Source organism: Annulohypoxylon maeteangense (assembly GCF_022496945.1).
Source record: "Annulohypoxylon maeteangense strain CBS 123835 unplaced genomic scaffold GGS22scaffold_36, whole genome shotgun sequence".
In the NCBI taxonomy this organism is placed as follows: Eukaryota; Fungi; Ascomycota; class Sordariomycetes; order Xylariales; family Hypoxylaceae; genus Annulohypoxylon; species Annulohypoxylon maeteangense.
In genome coordinates, this window is record NW_025953283.1 from 83,597 (window position 1) to 99,454 (window position 15,858).

Below are 15,858 nucleotides of genomic sequence, written 5' to 3' on the forward strand. Positions count from 1 at the left end.
CTTAAACATACATACCAGCAGTCGCTGACCTGTCCTGCCTGTCTGCCTACCTACCTAGGTACCTACCTAGTACTTTAGTATGTATACACTAACCCTAAGCTAACCAACCATCTCTGTTGTCTTAGTGATCTTGGTCCATATTGAATCACGCTGCCCAAGGTCCCCCCCCACATCGTAAATCCACTTTGCGTTTTCACTTGGATGCTGAAAATGTCACGATACCTACGATACACCAATATGGATCTTGGATACTGATGGACTATTATATTCGGTCTTTATTTTAATAAAAAGCCGGTAAGTTCCTGAGCATGATTTCCCACATACAATCTCTTCTCTTTTTTCTTTTCTTTTTGCTATCTACTATATCGCAGCATGCGATTCATCAGCAACTTCGGACTTGTACGGCTCATACGGAACCCGAGAATCTTGACTTGACTATGTACTTGCCTACCTAGTACCTAGGCAATCATATTCTCCGCCTTCTTGTTCTCTAGTTTGCTCAATCCCTAAATGCCTAGTTTTTATGTACCTATTAATTCTTTGTTATTCTTCCCATTAGCAGGCCGAGGCAACCCCCCACCCACTTGCTCTCGTGATATTCAGCTACGATACTTAAGTCCCCGATACTACCATCGAAGTACCTACTCGACTACTCTTAACCTCTTTGACTACATCGTACCTTTTACGAAACCCGATATCATATCGATTCCTACCATTCGCTCTCCGCCGCGCCGTCGTTCCGTGCCACTATGACCACTGCCGAGCTACGGCACCGTCCGCCACCTTCCGACGACGTCCCAGAACCGAATTCAAAAGCCGACGTTACCGGCCCCGTATTGGACACCATTACCGGTCATCCCGCAGGCGAGGCCAAGTATGGCCGTTTTAGAGCATTCATCCGTGCCGTATCCTTCTTGGTATACTTTACGAGCGGTTGCCTGACGTACGACTCCCCTCTATCATTTCGTCTTTGATCTATATGAGAAGAGGCAATTTCGTTCTGATATACGATCTCTATAGTGTACATATTACTCAGATCCTCGGCGCACCGCTCTACTACCTCAACCGCGACCTCTACTATGCCTACATGTCCTTGACGAAGGCCTCGTTTGGTCTGCTGATCACCACTATGACACAATGGTGGGCACCGACAGTTATAAGAATAAGCGGCGATTCCTCAGTTGCCGGACAGTTCAGCTTAACTCCGGATGGCAGGGTTCAATGCGCTTTCCCGGAGCGCATGGTCATGATTGCGAACCACCAGGTCTGAGCTAGACTGACGCCCCATACCGACGAACGCAAGTAGCTGACAAAAGTACACTGCTCCAGATCTACACCGACTGGCTGTATCTATGGTGGGTCGGGTATACGAACAACCCTCATATGCACGGGCACGTCTATATCATCCTTAAGGAATCCTTGAAGTGGGTTCCTGTCATTGGACCAGGCTGCATGTTTCTTGGCTTCATCTTCATGTCTCGTAAGATGGCCGTCGATCAGCCGCGTCTTGCACATAGGCTTGGCAAGCTCAAGACCCGGCATGCGGACCTGGACGGTAAGCGCTATCTGAACCCGATGTGGCTGCTCCTCTTCCCCGAAGGTACCAACTTATCTTCGAACGGGCGAGTTAAATCGGCCAAATGGGCAGCCAAGACCGGTCTCCGAGATATGCAACACTTGATGCTCCCTCGAAGCACCGGTATGTTCTTCTGTCTCAACGAGCTCAAAGGGACGGTGGATTACGTATATGACTGCACCGTCGCCTACGAAGGTGTCCCGTAAGTATTCCGCCATGTGCCACCCTTTTTATTTTACTGTCGACATCGACAAGCTAACATGCCCAATCTGCCAGTCGCGGGAATTATGGCGAAGATTACTTCACGCTGTCAAGCACTTATTTCCAGGGCCGACCTCCTAAATCGGTAAACTTCTACTGGAGACGTTTCGCATTGGCCGACATGCCTTTGCACGACCAGGAAGAGTTCGATAAGTGGCTCCGCGAAAGATGGTACGAGAAAGACGCCTTGCTCGAGCAGTACGTCTCGACAGGACGATTCCCAGCCAATGGTGCAGGCATCAAGGGACATATCGAAACGGAAGTTCGAACGAAGAATTGGTGGGAGTTCATGAGGATATTTGTCATGCTTGGCGTGTTCGGGTTGATCTTTAACTTCATGCTTCGAACCTTTCGAATACTCGCTCGTCGCTAGTCGTCAACTCCTATCCAATCACTTCTCTTTCTCATCGAGAGGGGTCGAGGGGTCGCCGCAGATCATTTTTGACACGGATGTTGTATACGAAACAGTCCAAGAGGCAGCAAGATTAGAGAGTGTGCTTGTGCCAGATACCAATGTTAATAGATTACTCAACGATACCATGGAGAATAGGAGTTTTCGGGCAGGCTGATGGTCTTGCATAGCGGCATACGGTAGCATGAATATTCATCTCTACTCATATTTTTTAATGTGGCGCTGAGTTTCAGAAGATGGTCCTAAAAATGTCCTATGGAAGAGAATAATTTATAGGAGTGGCGAAACAATCACAAACAATTTGTTATATTCTGTGGTGGAATATCTGTGACTACTGTTTCCGAACCCGCGAAATTCTGACGTTTACGACTGTAATATCCATCATAATTTTATATACATATTATAGCATTTCGAAAGTGAATCGGCGGGCTAAAACTGAGTTCTTCTTAAGATAACTGCACTTCGCGCCGACTCCTTGCGCTCTCTTTGGCAGCTTCGATGATTTGGAGAACATCCCTTGCTTGAGAAGCCGGCACGGGCACATCTTGCTCACGATTCTGGATGATGGCCTGACCGAAAAGCTCGTATATTTTGCTGTACGTTTCGGGCTCAACATTCGGGCAGTCCTGTTCTTGGGTGTTGCCGTTGCCGTCGACGAGGGTAAGTTTCCCGTTCCACTCAGCGCCTTCTCGTCCGAAGTTGGCATCGCTCGTCTTCATTCCAGCCTTCAGCTGTGGCTCTTGCGTATCTAGGCCCACCTTGCGGTAACTGCCTTTGGTACCTCTGATCCGAAACCTTGGCTGGTGCACCTCGGCGCTCGCGACGGCAGCACGCGCGCAGGCGATGAGGCCGTTGTCGTATGATAGCTGCACGGTAAAGCTGTCAGGATCCAGGTTTGGATTCTGCGGCCCTACCAAGAGACCGTCTCGTTGGCTGGAGAGAGTGGCGAAAACACCCCGTGGCATCCCAAACAACACGTATATCTGATCGATGAGATGAGTACCCAAATCGTAGAGCGCTGATCCTCCCTGGTCTATCCCGAGTGAGCCCTTCCAGCTAGTGGGCTTCTCCAGGCGAAAACGATCAAAGTGCGTCTCAAACTCGACTATACGACCTAGCTTGTTGCCACCGGCTAGGAGTTTCTGGACGGTCAGGAAGTCGCTATCCCACCGACGGTTCTGGTAGACACAGATCAAGCGACCCTTCTCCTTGGCCAGATTTATGAGGGCATCTGCCTCAGACATGGTTGGTACAAATGGCTTCTCGACGAGCACATGCTTGCCTGCCTGTAACGCTTTTTGGGCGAACGAGAAGTGCGTTTGAGGGGGGGTGGTGATGATGACAACGTCGAGGGCGGCGTCATCAAGGAATTGGTCTAAGGTAGTGAAGTGTTTCACATCGGGGTGGTCCCGAGGAGCGGATAATGCAGAGTTAGCGGGATCGCGCTGTAGAATGGAATGAAGTTTGAACGAGGGCGTGATTGTAATGAATGGAATATGGAATATGGTGGCCGACAGTCTGGAAGACGAGTGAGTTATATGATTCTAAAAACTCAAGTACGTAGGTAGAAGACTTACCCGTAACCAATGACACCGACATTGAATGTCGACTTAGTAGTGGAATCAGCCATCGTATTACTTGTAGATGTGGGTTGTTCGTTTTATCCTCTTCCCATAGTCCTTTAAGGATTGAATTAATTGAGAAGAGATAAGCTTGGTTACTAGTAGGTATTGATATTTATATATTCGAAGAAACGGCGTTAGGTAACGTACGACCTGGGCCTCCTAGGTATGGAATTCGTTTACTCTAGATTTAGATTTGTAAGGTCATGAGTTGCGGGGGAGTTGATTGTCACGATATTCAACTAGTCCAACTGGTATAATTACCTATTTCGACGAATAGCGGGCCGAATAGTCTCGTTTTACGTACTTCGCCGAAAACACTACCAAGTACTTACTTATGTAGGGAATTATTATAAATACACATGAGGTCATCAATGGTAAAATATTTTTTTAATTAATTTCTAGAAGACTTAAGAGGATCTAAGTAAGTATGTATAGACTGTAGTCGTCCTTTCGGAGCCGGACACCTAGTAGCTTAGCCCTGGACGTGGACGTTTATCCCACCCCGCACTTAGTGGCTATGACGTACTGAGCTCCCGGCGGGGACCCCTGTAGAAGGCTTAATTAATGCTAATGTCGCATCCATAAATCTTCTTAGCAACTTAATAGTAGGTCTATCTGTTAGAGCTACACGCTACTTTCAAAGCCGTCTAAGCTTTAAACTTTCTTCTTATTTTTATTTTTTTGAATCTTAACCTTGTAGAGCTTCTATCTAAAAGACTATTCGGAGTGCTTCCATTCTAATCAATATAAAATGCTGCCACAATCTGTTCCACATTTCCCTAGTCTCGTGGAGTCAGACTACTAAGATCCCAATGTTAGCATCATGACCACGCCATCAACATTGGTTTCGGATTCGCATATTAGAACTCGCTTTCTCATCTTCTCAGATACGCATGGCATGAAGTTCTCGCCTGAAAACTACCCCCATCACCCTGTGGACGTTGCCATTCACTGCGGCGACCTGACAGAAGAGTCTAAAATCGCCGAATTTAGAATATCTCTCAACCTCCTCAAAAGTCTCAACGCATCTCTTAAACTTGTTATCGCCGGGAATCATGACTTTACGTTAGATATACCAACGTTCAAAAGAAAAGTTGCAGAAGCCGAGCCGTCCTTGGAGCCAGACCTGGTTGCAAAGGAATACGGTACGTTCGGGGAAGTGAGAGGGTTATTCAAAGAAGAAGAAGCAAAGAACGCAGGGATTGTATTTTTGGATGAGGGCACTCATCGATTTGTTCTCAAAAATGGCGCCACACTGACTGTTTACGCCAGCCCATATACCCCATCACTTGGAGATTGGGGATTTCAATACCATCCGGAAAAGGGCCATACATTCTCTATACAAGATGGGACGGATATTGTCATTACGCATGGTCCCCCAAAGGGAATTATGGATCTAACACATTCACGAGAAAGAGCTGGCTGCCCGGACTTGTTCGCAGCCGTAGCTAGAGCCTGTCCAAGGTTACACTGCTTCGGCCACATTCACGAAGGTTGGGGCGCGAAGTTGGTGACCTGGAGAGAGAAGATAAGTGAAATCCCTTCCCATTTTGCAGACATAGACAATGATAAGTCTGTTGTCATTGAAACCTTGAGGGGATTCCGGTATTCCAAGGTCGACGAGGACAAAACTGAAGCAGCCTCAGAGAAACAAAACAAGACTCGACTATGCACCGAGGGAATATGTCGCTACACAAGTCATTGTATCGGAGACCATAATCAACTCTTGGGAGGAAGCCAGACTCTATTCGTCAATGCGGCAACCCAAGGTGACGAGGAGTACCCGGTTCAGCTTCCATGGCTGGTAAACATTGAACTTCCAAAGGCGACTATTGACGATTACGACAGAGACTTGGCTCGTAGCGTAACGGTAAGCTCAATGGGCAAAATTACAAAGGAGTCTACATAGTAATATGTGACTGAGAACTCTCCGCCTTGAATTAACTTGGATACTTCGTACTCCAACATGGTACTATAAAACGGAGTACCGGTCTCCAACATGCATGCACCAAAAATAGATAGATACAGTATGAATTATATCATCAAATATACGGATCGGCACTCGGTACCTACATATGCGTGTACTAGGTACCTAGGTACTCCATTTTTTCTAACTCTTTTTTGATTTAAATTTTTTAATTCTTAATACATCATCACATCAAAGCTGTCTACTCCTCCTTGCCCTAATTACACCTAGTTAAACGACCACCTTGTGTGCCTTGTACGTGAGAGGCGAAGTTTTAAATACTGTCCGCTCTATACGATCTACCGGCCAGATTAGGAGAAGCTTTGGCTCATCGACCATGGGGTGAACTGGCAAATAAGAAGTACTGTATTTGCGATCATTCTATCTACTTCGTCTTACCCCTTCGTTTATTACCGGGAATTGTATAAGGCCTCATCTTTAGGGTGCTACATGTGCTTTCTTGTCTTTCGCCTATATTACCTACTTTTCTATACGAATCATGCAATTCACCGCGACTCCACATCTCTTGTCCATCCGCCACTACATTGTGTTGTATTGTCCTGAAGTCTGAGTTGTTATTGATAGGAGTAGTACTTGCGGTAGAGGTGTCCGGAAGAGGGGATTGAAAGGAAATATGTCTCGACTGGCGATTTCTCGAAGTTGTCAATATAGAATCGCACGATGTTTTCCGCTTGTGCGATCTTTCTCGACTACTCACTGTCGTCACGAGATCCTCGACCTTTCCACTCTTCCCGATCGCATATCACCCAAGTATAAGGAGAGTTCGACATCTTCACTATTATCTCTCCAGTGGCCGGAACCTCCTCGGAATATACTGATCATCCCTAAGCTTCTCGCCCCGAAGGTCACCGCTTCCGCCGCCTCCTTTGCGAGTCATATCCATAACGAATATCCTAAACTGAATCTCGTCTTTGAACGCCGGGTCGCATCCACTATCCACGAGTCGCTGCCTTTCCCCATCTATACATCTGATCCGACCCATTTCCCTAACAAGATCGACCTCGTAACCACCTTAGGCGGCGACGGAACCATCTTGCGCGCAGCTAGCCTTTTCAGTCTCCATTCGTCCGTGCCTCCGATATTATCTTTCAGTATGGGAACGTTGGGCTTCCTTGGCGAGTGGAAGTTTGAAGAATATAAGCGTGCTTGGCGTGAGGTATACATGAGCGGTAGTCGTGTTGCCGTCGCCGACTTGCAGGACCCTCATACACAGGTTGCCACTAATAGCCGGTCTGACGAGGACGAGGGCGATCTTCATAGTAGTTGGGGCGGCGTTCGTGGAAAGAGTATGGGACTCACTCGCTCTAGCAAGATTCTCCTACGCCATCGGCTGAAGGTTGGGATCTACGATGCCGCTGGCGTCAACGTGAATGAGCAACTCATGCCGACCTCGACTGCCGAGCCGCAACAGTCCATTCCGAAGATTCCGGACCTCCGGCACGTAGGAGGTGTGGTAGAACAACCACTTGCATCCCGACAATTCCACGCCGTGAACGAGCTCGTCATTCACCGTGGCCCAAACCCTCATCTTGCTATCATCGATGTCTATGTCAACAACCATTTCCTGACGGAAGCTGTAGCCGACGGTATCCTAATTAGTACACCGACAGGATCTACTGCCTATTCCCTGTCTGCTGGCGGGAGCATCATGCACCCATTGGTCAAGACGTTGCTGATCACCCCGATCTGTGCTCGTAGCCTCAGTTTCAGGCCCCTTGGTCTTCCTCTGAATACCAAGGTTGTTCTTAAATTGAGCGAGAAGAATCGCGGACGTGAAATCGAAGTTAGCATTGACGGCAAGCGGAGGGCCGGGGTAACTATTGGAATGGAGATCCGTGTCGAAGGAGAAGCTGTCGGTCGTACCCCTGACGGTAGCTGGGCCGGCGGCGTACCTTGTGTTATTCGATCGCCAAGCAAAGCTGACGGCGACCGAGATGGAATCGCCGAGGACGATGACGGATGGGTTGGTGGGTTGATCGGCCTGCTCAAATTCAACTATCCATTTGGTGAGGGACAATGAACCTCACGCCCATCATGGAGACTGAGGCACAGCAATCACGTACTATAGGTATTCATCGATGGCGGCTCCGGGTTGATGATTCGACATAGGTCGTACTATTACTGACGAACCTAAGCGCATAAGTTGGGTAAAAGGGGAAATGAGGTACGGGTACAGCTCTCCACGTCTTTTATCTCTGCTTTATGAGCTAATTGGCTAACCCCCACTTTCGTATAGGATTGAACATACCCGTGAAGGTTGATACAAATTTGGTTTGGCCTAAAATAGTAATGCTACATTGGCATTCTATAGCTTTCTTATGGCGATCATAGCCTTCTGGTTACACATATATTGAATGTATGTCTGGAAGAGAGTAAGTGGGAAATGTAAATGTGCGGGTGCGTAGGATTGTTTATGGGTGTGTATATCTTCCTTCCAATTGGAGCTATACCTAAGCATCATGCACTATGTACCTATCTACTAGGGTAGAGCGGTTACTGCAAGGCCGACAGGGTACTAGATAACCTACACATCGACTTGTTTACCACCGCCGTCTAGGTATGTAGCTGACTACTAGGTGATTGTTTCCATACTAATTACAGGCTAGACACACAATCTCATTCCTGGGGACCTGGTGGGGTTTGCAAGCTAACTCGTCTTATGTACTTGACTGTCTCTTTAGACACGTTCTTGTTGCGGCTGATGCTAGGCTCTCGTGCGCCTTTACTCAAGTTTGCTGAACTAAAGGTCAAGTTTGTGCCGCATATTCGCCAATCAAATGGATGGGATTCGTAAGATAAAAGAGTCTTCCATATTCCAAACTTTCGCACTGCATGTCAGAGTCTTCCCGGAGACTCTGCGCCGCAATCCGTCCCAGCCTATCGTTAGGAGTTCCTTGTCTTTTCTAATATAAATATTCCTGGGTCTGGAGAGCGGTGCCGATAAGCGTGGCGGTGGTCTGTAACGCCGACTTCTTCGACTTGGAGGATGCTTGCTTAGACGAATGCATAATCTCCTTCGCATTTGCCTGTAAATATAGACGGGCTGTTTCCTGCCAGACCGAAGTCACTGCTGCAGAAGTATCGCCGTCCTGGACCCTGTCTTTCGCGCCGACGGCATTTATCCACGGCAGAAGAGCGTACTTCATAGTCCAGGTTCGTACCTCGTTGTTGTACTTGGTTGACTGTGTTTTATTTTCGAGTTCCTCCCGACCCGGCTCGTTGTACCATGGCTGCTCGCAGAGTATCATGGACTGGATGCTGACAAGAACCTGGAGTATAGTGGATTGATCGGCTCTCCAAGGCTCCCCGGCCCACGTACCGAGCAGGGAAAGGCATACTATTTAACCTTTGGCATCAGCAATAGTCCCATATCCCACATCCCTATAGCGAGATAACGCATTTGTGATAACGTAAAAAGTAAAAAACATAGGTGGGTAAGAGAGATGAAAGGGAAGTAATATTTTTTGGACTTACTTTTGCCATCTTCATACAAGTTGGGGTTGAAACGAATCTTACCGCTGTTCGTCGTCTTGAATTTCATTAAGGGTGGTGAGTTAGGGTACTCTAGGGGACAGTATAAGTCGAACTCGAACAGGCCGTGCTCGTAAGGGGTATGCTTGGGTCCAATGATCAACACCTTCATGATGTCGAGTCGGGAAGATCCATGGCAGATGAAGATTCCTTCCGGCAGCGACGTCTTCAGTGTCGATAATTCTGTGATCAATCTCTTCATACGTCCACGAGCTGGGATGGTATTGACTGCTCGTCCTGCTTCCCGTGCGCATGCGAAGTCCTGCATGAGGATCTCGTCTTCGACATCGCTAACGCAATTCTCGCGGTGCCATTCGGCAAAGTTGACCTCCGGTTTGTCTTCACTTATCTCCATCGTAGTGCGGAGCCGTTGCATATTGGCTTCGTGCTCTGTGCAGAGTTGGCTTATTCGCTGGCTGATGTTTAGTAAATTCTTTCCCTCGCCATTCTGGAATTCGGCGCGGTTAGTCTTAGCGTGTCGGAGAACCGTCAGGGACTGAGCTGCCAACTTGTCTAACAACGCGAGAAGAGATTTGCCGGTGTCCTTGGCGACAATCCTACTCTTGCTTTTCATGGGACCGACGGAAACCTCTAGTAAACTTCCGCCTTTTGGATGATACAGGTTGCGGTCGTTATAAACTAAGTCTGCAGTCACTGGGTGACTTCCTAGAGTATGAAAAAGGTCTAGTACGGCATCATGGACCTGGTACTGGCGAGCAATCTCACCAATAGAATCATTGCTTAGCATTGTTGCAGCCTTTTCTATAAGTGGACTGCGCGAGAGCATATGTGCGAGGAAAGTAGGCGGCGAGACGTCAAGAGGGCTTGCCCGTGTATAGGACGGAAGCAACACAGCCACAAGCCTGAAGTAGGCCTCATGTAGAAGATACTCTTGGACATCTACGGGCTTCTTGGGTGTGGGGCGCGTATGCGATCGTCCGAGGTAGGGGAAGGGGAAATACTCTAATCTTCCACCACCACCATAGCCAACTCCTCTCGCATTGGCTTGAGAATTTGATGGCACTAGTGAATTCTGCGCCACGGCGGATTTGGCATTGGTTCGTTCTCGAACCTTGCCAACGACGCGGGTCACGGTCCGAGACTTCCAACTTGGGGCGTCCCAACCACAAGCAAGGGCCCAGATTGCGGCAAGTCGTCCGGCATCGCAGCACCATCTTACAGTGATCCTTGTTCCGGAGATATAAAGCTCAGCATTCGATCCGTTCGTTGCGACAGAAGAGACCGCCCTCCCACAGCCGAGACACGTCGACACCGTGCAAAATACGTTCTGGCATGACACACCTAGCAGTACTTTCCCTCCAGCCTTGGTCCACCCCGTAGTCATCTTCACAACATCATTAGGCTCCATGGGCTTGGGCTTATTCTTGATATTTCTGCTACACCTAGAACAGGTTTGGCCAAGGCACCCGCGAACGAATTCTTGTAACGGCTCCAACTCCTTCAAAGCCAAATTAACCGCGACATTGTCCTCCGGAAACTGTTCAAGGTCTGCCGAGGACTCGCTGCTATTCCCGGGACTTTCGACATCTATTACCATCTTATCAGCTCCAGGCTCCTTTGACAGCTCAGTTGAAGGAATCGGGAAAGCTGCGTTGTGTCCTGCCCAACCCCATGGCACGCCCATATGCTGAGCGGGCATCTTATCGGCCGAAGTACTCTGGCCGATGGCTTGTCCCGGTGGTTGCAGGTAACTACCGAACTGTGGTGTCTGCATAAACCAATTATCCGTCATAGGCAAAGCCAAGAGTTCCGACGCGGACGGAAAGTCCGACACAGGGGGTGGGACTAAATTATCCGGGAGCTGGTTTATAAATTCCCACGGACTGCCCGGATGAGACTTTTCCTGTGTCGATGGGGTTGTAGGGTTGAGAGGGGGAGGAAGAAACGGATTGGCCTGAAATGACGAAGACCATAAAGGTGTTGGATGAATAGGTTTCGTTGTCCCGAAAGATCCAGTGGAAGACTCAGAATAGTCAGGGAACTGAAAAGGGTTATATGTCGAATGAGTAGTCGAAGTATCGGTTAAGTCAATAGGGTTAAATCGGCTACCGAGATTGCCTTTTTGGTCGTTGCTGTGCATGCCATGTCCTTTTGATGTAGACTTATGCAAATTTTCACCAAAAGATGTTTTTGCAACGAGGAAGGCATTAGATGGACCAGGAAACAACGAAGAGGATGCCATGTTAGGGGGTGCTGGATTATTGGCCGCCATAGGCGATGATTTCGACGGCTGCGATAAGGTGTGTCCTTGGGTTGAAGGCATCGCAGATGGCGTATGAGGTGGAGGAAACGCCCCTAAACCTTTCTTAGATTGGACCTGGTTAGCGGCTAGCGAAGTCGTAGCTGAGGCTGATGCTTGATTCGGATTCTGAGACGACTTCTTGCTAATGTGGTTGTTGTCGTCGGTAATCTCTTGATTTCTGTGGTGTCGGAAACGAGTAATCCGATTCGATATGTTCTTAAATGTCTCTAAATTGGGACCCATGATGAAAGGACTTCGCAAAGCTGCTTAGTTGCGATAGGATCCATTCAGAAATGAGATACAAATCCTCTCGGTAAACACCTGCTGGTCACATTCGACGACCATAAGGCTTTAGAAAGCCACCTCACATGGGTAGATTGGATGGTCCGGGCAATCTGACGCCACTTCAAGCCTACTCTGGTGCCCTTAGGAGCAATGGAGGATGAAACCTAAGAGACTCTGATTAGCGATGAGATTTCTGTGCCATTCTAGAGAATATTGGAACTTGGAATTATAAACGAGCAAGCTGTCGTGGATGCGGTAAGGCGCTCGAGTTGGTACGATAAGTTGTTCGCTTCTGCCTTACCTACTAATACAGTTTACAAAACTAGATGTATGGGGGGCGCACGTTGACTATTCCCTTTCCTAGGCGGGGTAAGGCGCAGCCTGGAGGTGAATCAGTTAGAAGACGGATACTCCTTATTTAAGATTGAATATTGAGATTCAGAAGGCAAGACGTAATTAAGCCATTGCTGAGAGGATACATACCTTCGTTTATATTTTCTCGAAAATGAACTGAAGAAAACACAGAGGATCGGCGGGGAGAAGGTTATAGAGTGCCTAGGTAGGTAGGTATCTTGGTAAGAATGGATGCCGGACTAGGATGGTCTCAGCGGGTGCATGCGGATCCAGTATAAGAAACCAATTACTTGTCGCAGCCCGAAAAAAGCAACGACGAAAATAAAAGCATTGGTTACAATGTGGGTTGTTTAAAGAAAGGATAATGGAGGGACAAGGCTGATGTAGAAAATAGAACACCAAGTGTTGATGTAAAACTGTGAAGTAGACAGGAGCCAAGACCGTGCCTACAAGGCGTCTGTGATAAGAAGCCCGTGGCGTGAAGCTTAGAAGTTTACAGTAGAACACTAACATAAGTTGGGAAGTTTCGGACTGTGTTTGTGGGAGAACGCAAAACAGGTAAAAGCGGACCTTGGCGGACCTTGGTAATAGACATGAATGTAGAGGAGGTGAATGAATGATAGGATGGTCTTGTTGAATACTCTATGTACCTAGTAGGTATGTATTTTGAAGATATTAATTGATGATGTTGTAATTGTAGGAAAAGCGAGGCTGCCGCCTAAGTTGCCTTATGCCATATACACGACAGTACCTAAGTCTGTAGGTAGCTACATACAGCAATGCAAACGAAAAGATAAACTATGCGGATTTGACCAGTTGACCATTACGGATATCTACATACATACTGTACCTAGTATCTGATGCCTACCTAGGTACCTGGGTACATAATCTAGAGGGGCACCTGACTGTGTTCAATGTCATGTACTAAGGAGGTGTTGACTTTAGTAATGTTAATGCAATCAGTGAATGCACATTGCATGTAGGTATGTAACGTGTAGATACATGCTTGATTGTATTAGTGCACCTCGATACAAGTAACAGCACAGGCCTTCATACCTCTGGAGTACTTGCGTAGGTACCTAGTAGGTAGTGGGGAGAGCTCCAATGGATGTTTAATATTTAACTCAACAATACTTCTACCCCATGTGTAGAATCATCTAAAATTTCATTTTAATGAAAAGAGGGTAATAGGTCACTACCATGATATCCGAATATCTATAGTGTATTACGAAACCATTCATTTAAGCTATTTCCTATTTTCTATGTAATGGATTTTAGTAGAAATCCATGTAATACAAGGTATGGAACTAAAGGTACAATACATACTCATGTACCTCAGCCGCAGCGGGCAGGCGGGGTAAACATCCATGAATGACGGAAAGTGCGATAGAAAGATTCTAGCCTGTCAGCCCTACGAAAAAGTGGGACTCTTGAAAGTCTAAAAGTTTGAAAGGTGGGTACCTACTAAGTAGGTACGTACCTAGGTACTTTCTAGAATATTACACGACATTAAATAACACGCCTAAAATTCATCTATTTTATTATTGCAAATATTTTCTACATCATTTCAAGTTTTCTTTGAACATGAAAAACGGAAATTTCCACTTCTTTTCCGTTTAGATAGGTACCTAGTACTATAGAAAAACTAACAAGGCCTCACTAGCACTCAATGTGACCGTTGCTTGCCCATTAGATACTGCTAGAGTCTCATAAGTTTCGGTTCCAGCAATCTTACAATCTCCGTCCGTAAAACTCTGCCCCCCGTAAGTCACTTTCGCTCCTTGATCAGCCCTAGATTGTGCACTATCTGCTGTTAATCTCTTGGCCTTTAGTGAGCTTTCTGCCAGCCCTTTAAGTACGAAGGATTGGCTGGATCGACTGCCGCTCCCACTAAAATAATCAGATTTATATAATAATGCTTTCAGCGGCGCACCATCTGAACCAAACGAAACGTATGCAGCGTAGTTGCTACTACCGTCGTCAAGGGCCGTGAGGTGCGATGCCTTTGCGAGAAAGTCCGTTGCGGCGTATGCGCCATAATACGGTGCACCCATGCTATACCTTCCCCAAAAACAATCTTTTCATTCATTAGTAGGTATATAAAGGGCAAGCAACTCTGAAGATTGAACTAACATTGGCAATTTCCGACTGTGCCGTGGTGGAAATATGTTCGAGATATATTGCTATAGCTGGCTCGTAGAACGTAATCCATCGTCCATAATCCCGCTCCGAACGTGGGCGAAACTGTGGCTGCCCCTCCTCCGGATACTATTCAGGTGTGTCAATGTCAACTTGGTTTAATTGTTAATACATGGAATTTTACCAGAGTTTGTCTCGCCGAAGACGTACGGCTTCTTCTCCTTTAAAGCAGCTGCCACGTCGGCGTCAAAGACATGTAAGTTGGTAGAAATGCCTTTATGGCTCATTAGAGAGTTTACGCTACCCCCTGGATAGTTATGATGGGCATACGTCTTCACGTATTGCTTAACGGTTGCATTCTCCGTGGCGATCAACTCGGCCGCGCCCCATGTCGGGGGAGAATCGTTAGAATTGCCAGCTTGGATAATTGAAGTTTTTTTCACCGCGGATCCAACCAATATATCCCAATTATTCTGCGAAGCCGCGTCGATCGCAGGCGACCAGCTTCCCGAGGCGATAGGTTGCCCCGCCCTAGAATAATCTATAAGATAGTCAGCTACTGTGATGCGTCAACATGAATAGCTATAACTATGTCAGATATACGCACATTCCGGCTCATTCCCTAGCTCTATAGCAAGCAAATTCTTGACCTCTGACACGACAACTTTGGCAGCATCGATCGTGTTCTGGATCTGGTTCTTGCCCCTATTCAAACCAACCACTACCGTACCTCCATAAGATCCCGCGAGGGTCAGAAATCTTGAACCGAATGTTAAGCTTGCAGGTGCATCAGCTGGACTAGAAACACTATATACAACATATGCTGAGGTTGAGGAATCGTATAGAGCCCGATCTTGTGTTGTACCTCCAATGCGAATCGGCGGCCAAACCCCCGTCAAGTCCTTCCAATTAGAAAGACATTGAGTTGTGGCAGTGACGTTGGTGAAGTAGGAAGGGAAGGCGAAGAACTCGAAGCTACGGTGGTTTAGTAGGTAGTAAATGTTGGATATTCGAATCAGTTCCTAACGACTTACGATATCCCTACCGGCGCCGGGTCTAGAGGCGCGTATCTGTACCCTCCTGTGTGCACCTTACTAGGAACGGTAAACGTGACAGCTGCGATCGCCCCCTGAATCGCAGCTATGGAAAAAGCAAGAATTCCGAAAGAAGCCATAGCGTTCATACCTAAGGGACCGCGATCTGCCTTGATCACGGGTATTTGTACTAGCAGGCAGCTATTAGCCTATTTGAATCTCTCTGGAGCTCAGAGAAGGAGTTCCTTTGATTATATACTCGACCCTGGGTTGCTTGCATTGGTCTTGGATGAATTTAGAAGCGTGTGGGACATGTTACATCCATACTTCTCTAAGCGGCCACACTACTACATACGGGCGAGGATCGGCTATAGATGTGTAGGAAAAATGA

General features: G+C 47.3%; 6 protein-coding genes across 6 annotated transcripts; 3 read left to right on the top strand and 3 right to left on the bottom strand.

Annotated features, from left to right (window-relative positions):
* The first annotated feature begins 297 nt into the window (after positions 1-297).
* GGS22DRAFT_176513 (acyltransferase-domain-containing protein) lies at positions 298-2,559 on the top strand. The gene is made up of 4 exons (XM_047963419.1): positions 298-943; positions 1,021-1,264; positions 1,330-1,778; positions 1,853-2,559. The coding sequence occupies exons 1-4, from the start codon at positions 750-752 to the stop codon at positions 2,208-2,210; spliced, it is 1,245 nt and encodes a 414-aa protein (XP_047813740.1). The 5' UTR covers positions 298-749; the 3' UTR covers positions 2,211-2,559.
* Positions 2,560-2,565: 6 nt separating this feature from the next.
* Positions 2,566-4,082, bottom strand: GGS22DRAFT_103219 (NAD(P)-binding protein). The gene is made up of 2 exons (XM_047957738.1): positions 3,827-4,082; positions 2,566-3,767 (listed from the first exon to the last, which is right to left on the bottom strand). Exons 1-2 carry the CDS (start codon positions 3,877-3,879, stop codon positions 2,696-2,698), a joined length of 1,125 nt encoding a protein of 374 aa, XP_047813741.1. The 5' UTR covers positions 3,880-4,082; the 3' UTR covers positions 2,566-2,695.
* A 511-nt stretch (positions 4,083-4,593) lies between these two features.
* On the top strand, positions 4,594-5,794 carry GGS22DRAFT_198494 (Metallo-dependent phosphatase-like protein). The gene has a single exon (XM_047966145.1). It carries the CDS (start codon positions 4,698-4,700, stop codon positions 5,781-5,783), a length of 1,086 nt encoding a protein of 361 aa, XP_047813742.1. The 5' UTR covers positions 4,594-4,697; the 3' UTR covers positions 5,784-5,794.
* Positions 5,795-6,003: 209 nt separating this feature from the next.
* On the top strand, positions 6,004-7,991 carry GGS22DRAFT_103253 (ATP-NAD kinase). Its single transcript, XM_047957739.1, has one exon. The coding sequence runs from the start codon at positions 6,475-6,477 to the stop codon at positions 7,879-7,881; it is 1,407 nt and encodes a 468-aa protein (XP_047813743.1). The 5' UTR covers positions 6,004-6,474; the 3' UTR covers positions 7,882-7,991.
* A 552-nt stretch (positions 7,992-8,543) lies between these two features.
* GGS22DRAFT_103269 (uncharacterized protein) lies at positions 8,544-12,222 on the bottom strand. Its single transcript, XM_047957740.1, has 2 exons — positions 9,336-12,222; positions 8,544-9,198 (listed from the first exon to the last, which is right to left on the bottom strand). Exons 1-2 carry the CDS (start codon positions 11,896-11,898, stop codon positions 8,765-8,767), a joined length of 2,997 nt encoding a protein of 998 aa, XP_047813744.1. The 5' UTR covers positions 11,899-12,222; the 3' UTR covers positions 8,544-8,764.
* Positions 12,223-13,908: 1,686 nt separating this feature from the next.
* GGS22DRAFT_103303 (glycoside hydrolase family 79 protein) lies at positions 13,909-15,779 on the bottom strand. Its single transcript, XM_047957741.1, has 5 exons — positions 15,468-15,779; positions 15,041-15,408; positions 14,618-14,974; positions 14,428-14,562; positions 13,909-14,371 (listed from the first exon to the last, which is right to left on the bottom strand). The coding sequence occupies exons 1-5, from the start codon at positions 15,614-15,616 to the stop codon at positions 13,929-13,931; spliced, it is 1,452 nt and encodes a 483-aa protein (XP_047813745.1). The 5' UTR covers positions 15,617-15,779; the 3' UTR covers positions 13,909-13,928.
* Positions 15,780-15,858: the final 79 nt, after the last annotated feature.

What these genes read in the sequence shown, in the direction of transcription:
- GGS22DRAFT_198494 (XM_047966145.1), top strand. Translation starts at nt 4,698, where the DNA reads ATGACCACGCCATCAACATTGGTTTCGGATTCGCATATTAGAACTCGC.
- GGS22DRAFT_103253 (XM_047957739.1), top strand. Translation starts at nt 6,475, where the DNA reads ATGTCTCGACTGGCGATTTCTCGAAGTTGTCAATATAGAATCGCACGA.
- GGS22DRAFT_103269 (XM_047957740.1), bottom strand. Translation starts at nt 11,898, where the DNA reads ATGGGTCCCAATTTAGAGACATTTAAGAACATATCGAATCGGATTACT. An exon ending in CTTGTATGAAGATGGCAAAA is followed by an intron (nt 9,199 to 9,335) that starts GTAAGTCCAAAA and finishes AAGGTTAAATAG; the next exon opens with TATGCCTTTCCCTGCTCGGT.
- GGS22DRAFT_103219 (XM_047957738.1), bottom strand. Translation starts at nt 3,879, where the DNA reads ATGGCTGATTCCACTACTAAGTCGACATTCAATGTCGGTGTCATTGGT. An exon ending in GTCGGTGTCATTGGTTACGG is followed by an intron (nt 3,768 to 3,826) that starts GTAAGTCTTCTA and finishes CTCGTCTTCCAG; the next exon opens with ACTGTCGGCCACCATATTCC.
- GGS22DRAFT_103303 (XM_047957741.1), bottom strand. Translation starts at nt 15,616, where the DNA reads ATGAACGCTATGGCTTCTTTCGGAATTCTTGCTTTTTCCATAGCTGCG. An exon ending in CCGGCGCCGGTAGGGATATC is followed by an intron (nt 15,409 to 15,467) that starts GTAAGTCGTTAG and finishes AAACCACCGTAG; the next exon opens with CTTCGAGTTCTTCGCCTTCC. An exon ending in GCTAGGGAATGAGCCGGAAT is followed by an intron (nt 14,975 to 15,040) that starts GTGCGTATATCT and finishes ACTATCTTATAG; the next exon opens with ATTATTCTAGGGCGGGGCAA.
- GGS22DRAFT_176513 (XM_047963419.1), top strand. Translation starts at nt 750, where the DNA reads ATGACCACTGCCGAGCTACGGCACCGTCCGCCACCTTCCGACGACGTC. An exon ending in TTTACGAGCGGTTGCCTGAC is followed by an intron (nt 944 to 1,020) that starts GTACGACTCCCC and finishes CGATCTCTATAG; the next exon opens with TGTACATATTACTCAGATCC. An exon ending in TCATGATTGCGAACCACCAG is followed by an intron (nt 1,265 to 1,329) that starts GTCTGAGCTAGA and finishes ACACTGCTCCAG; the next exon opens with ATCTACACCGACTGGCTGTA.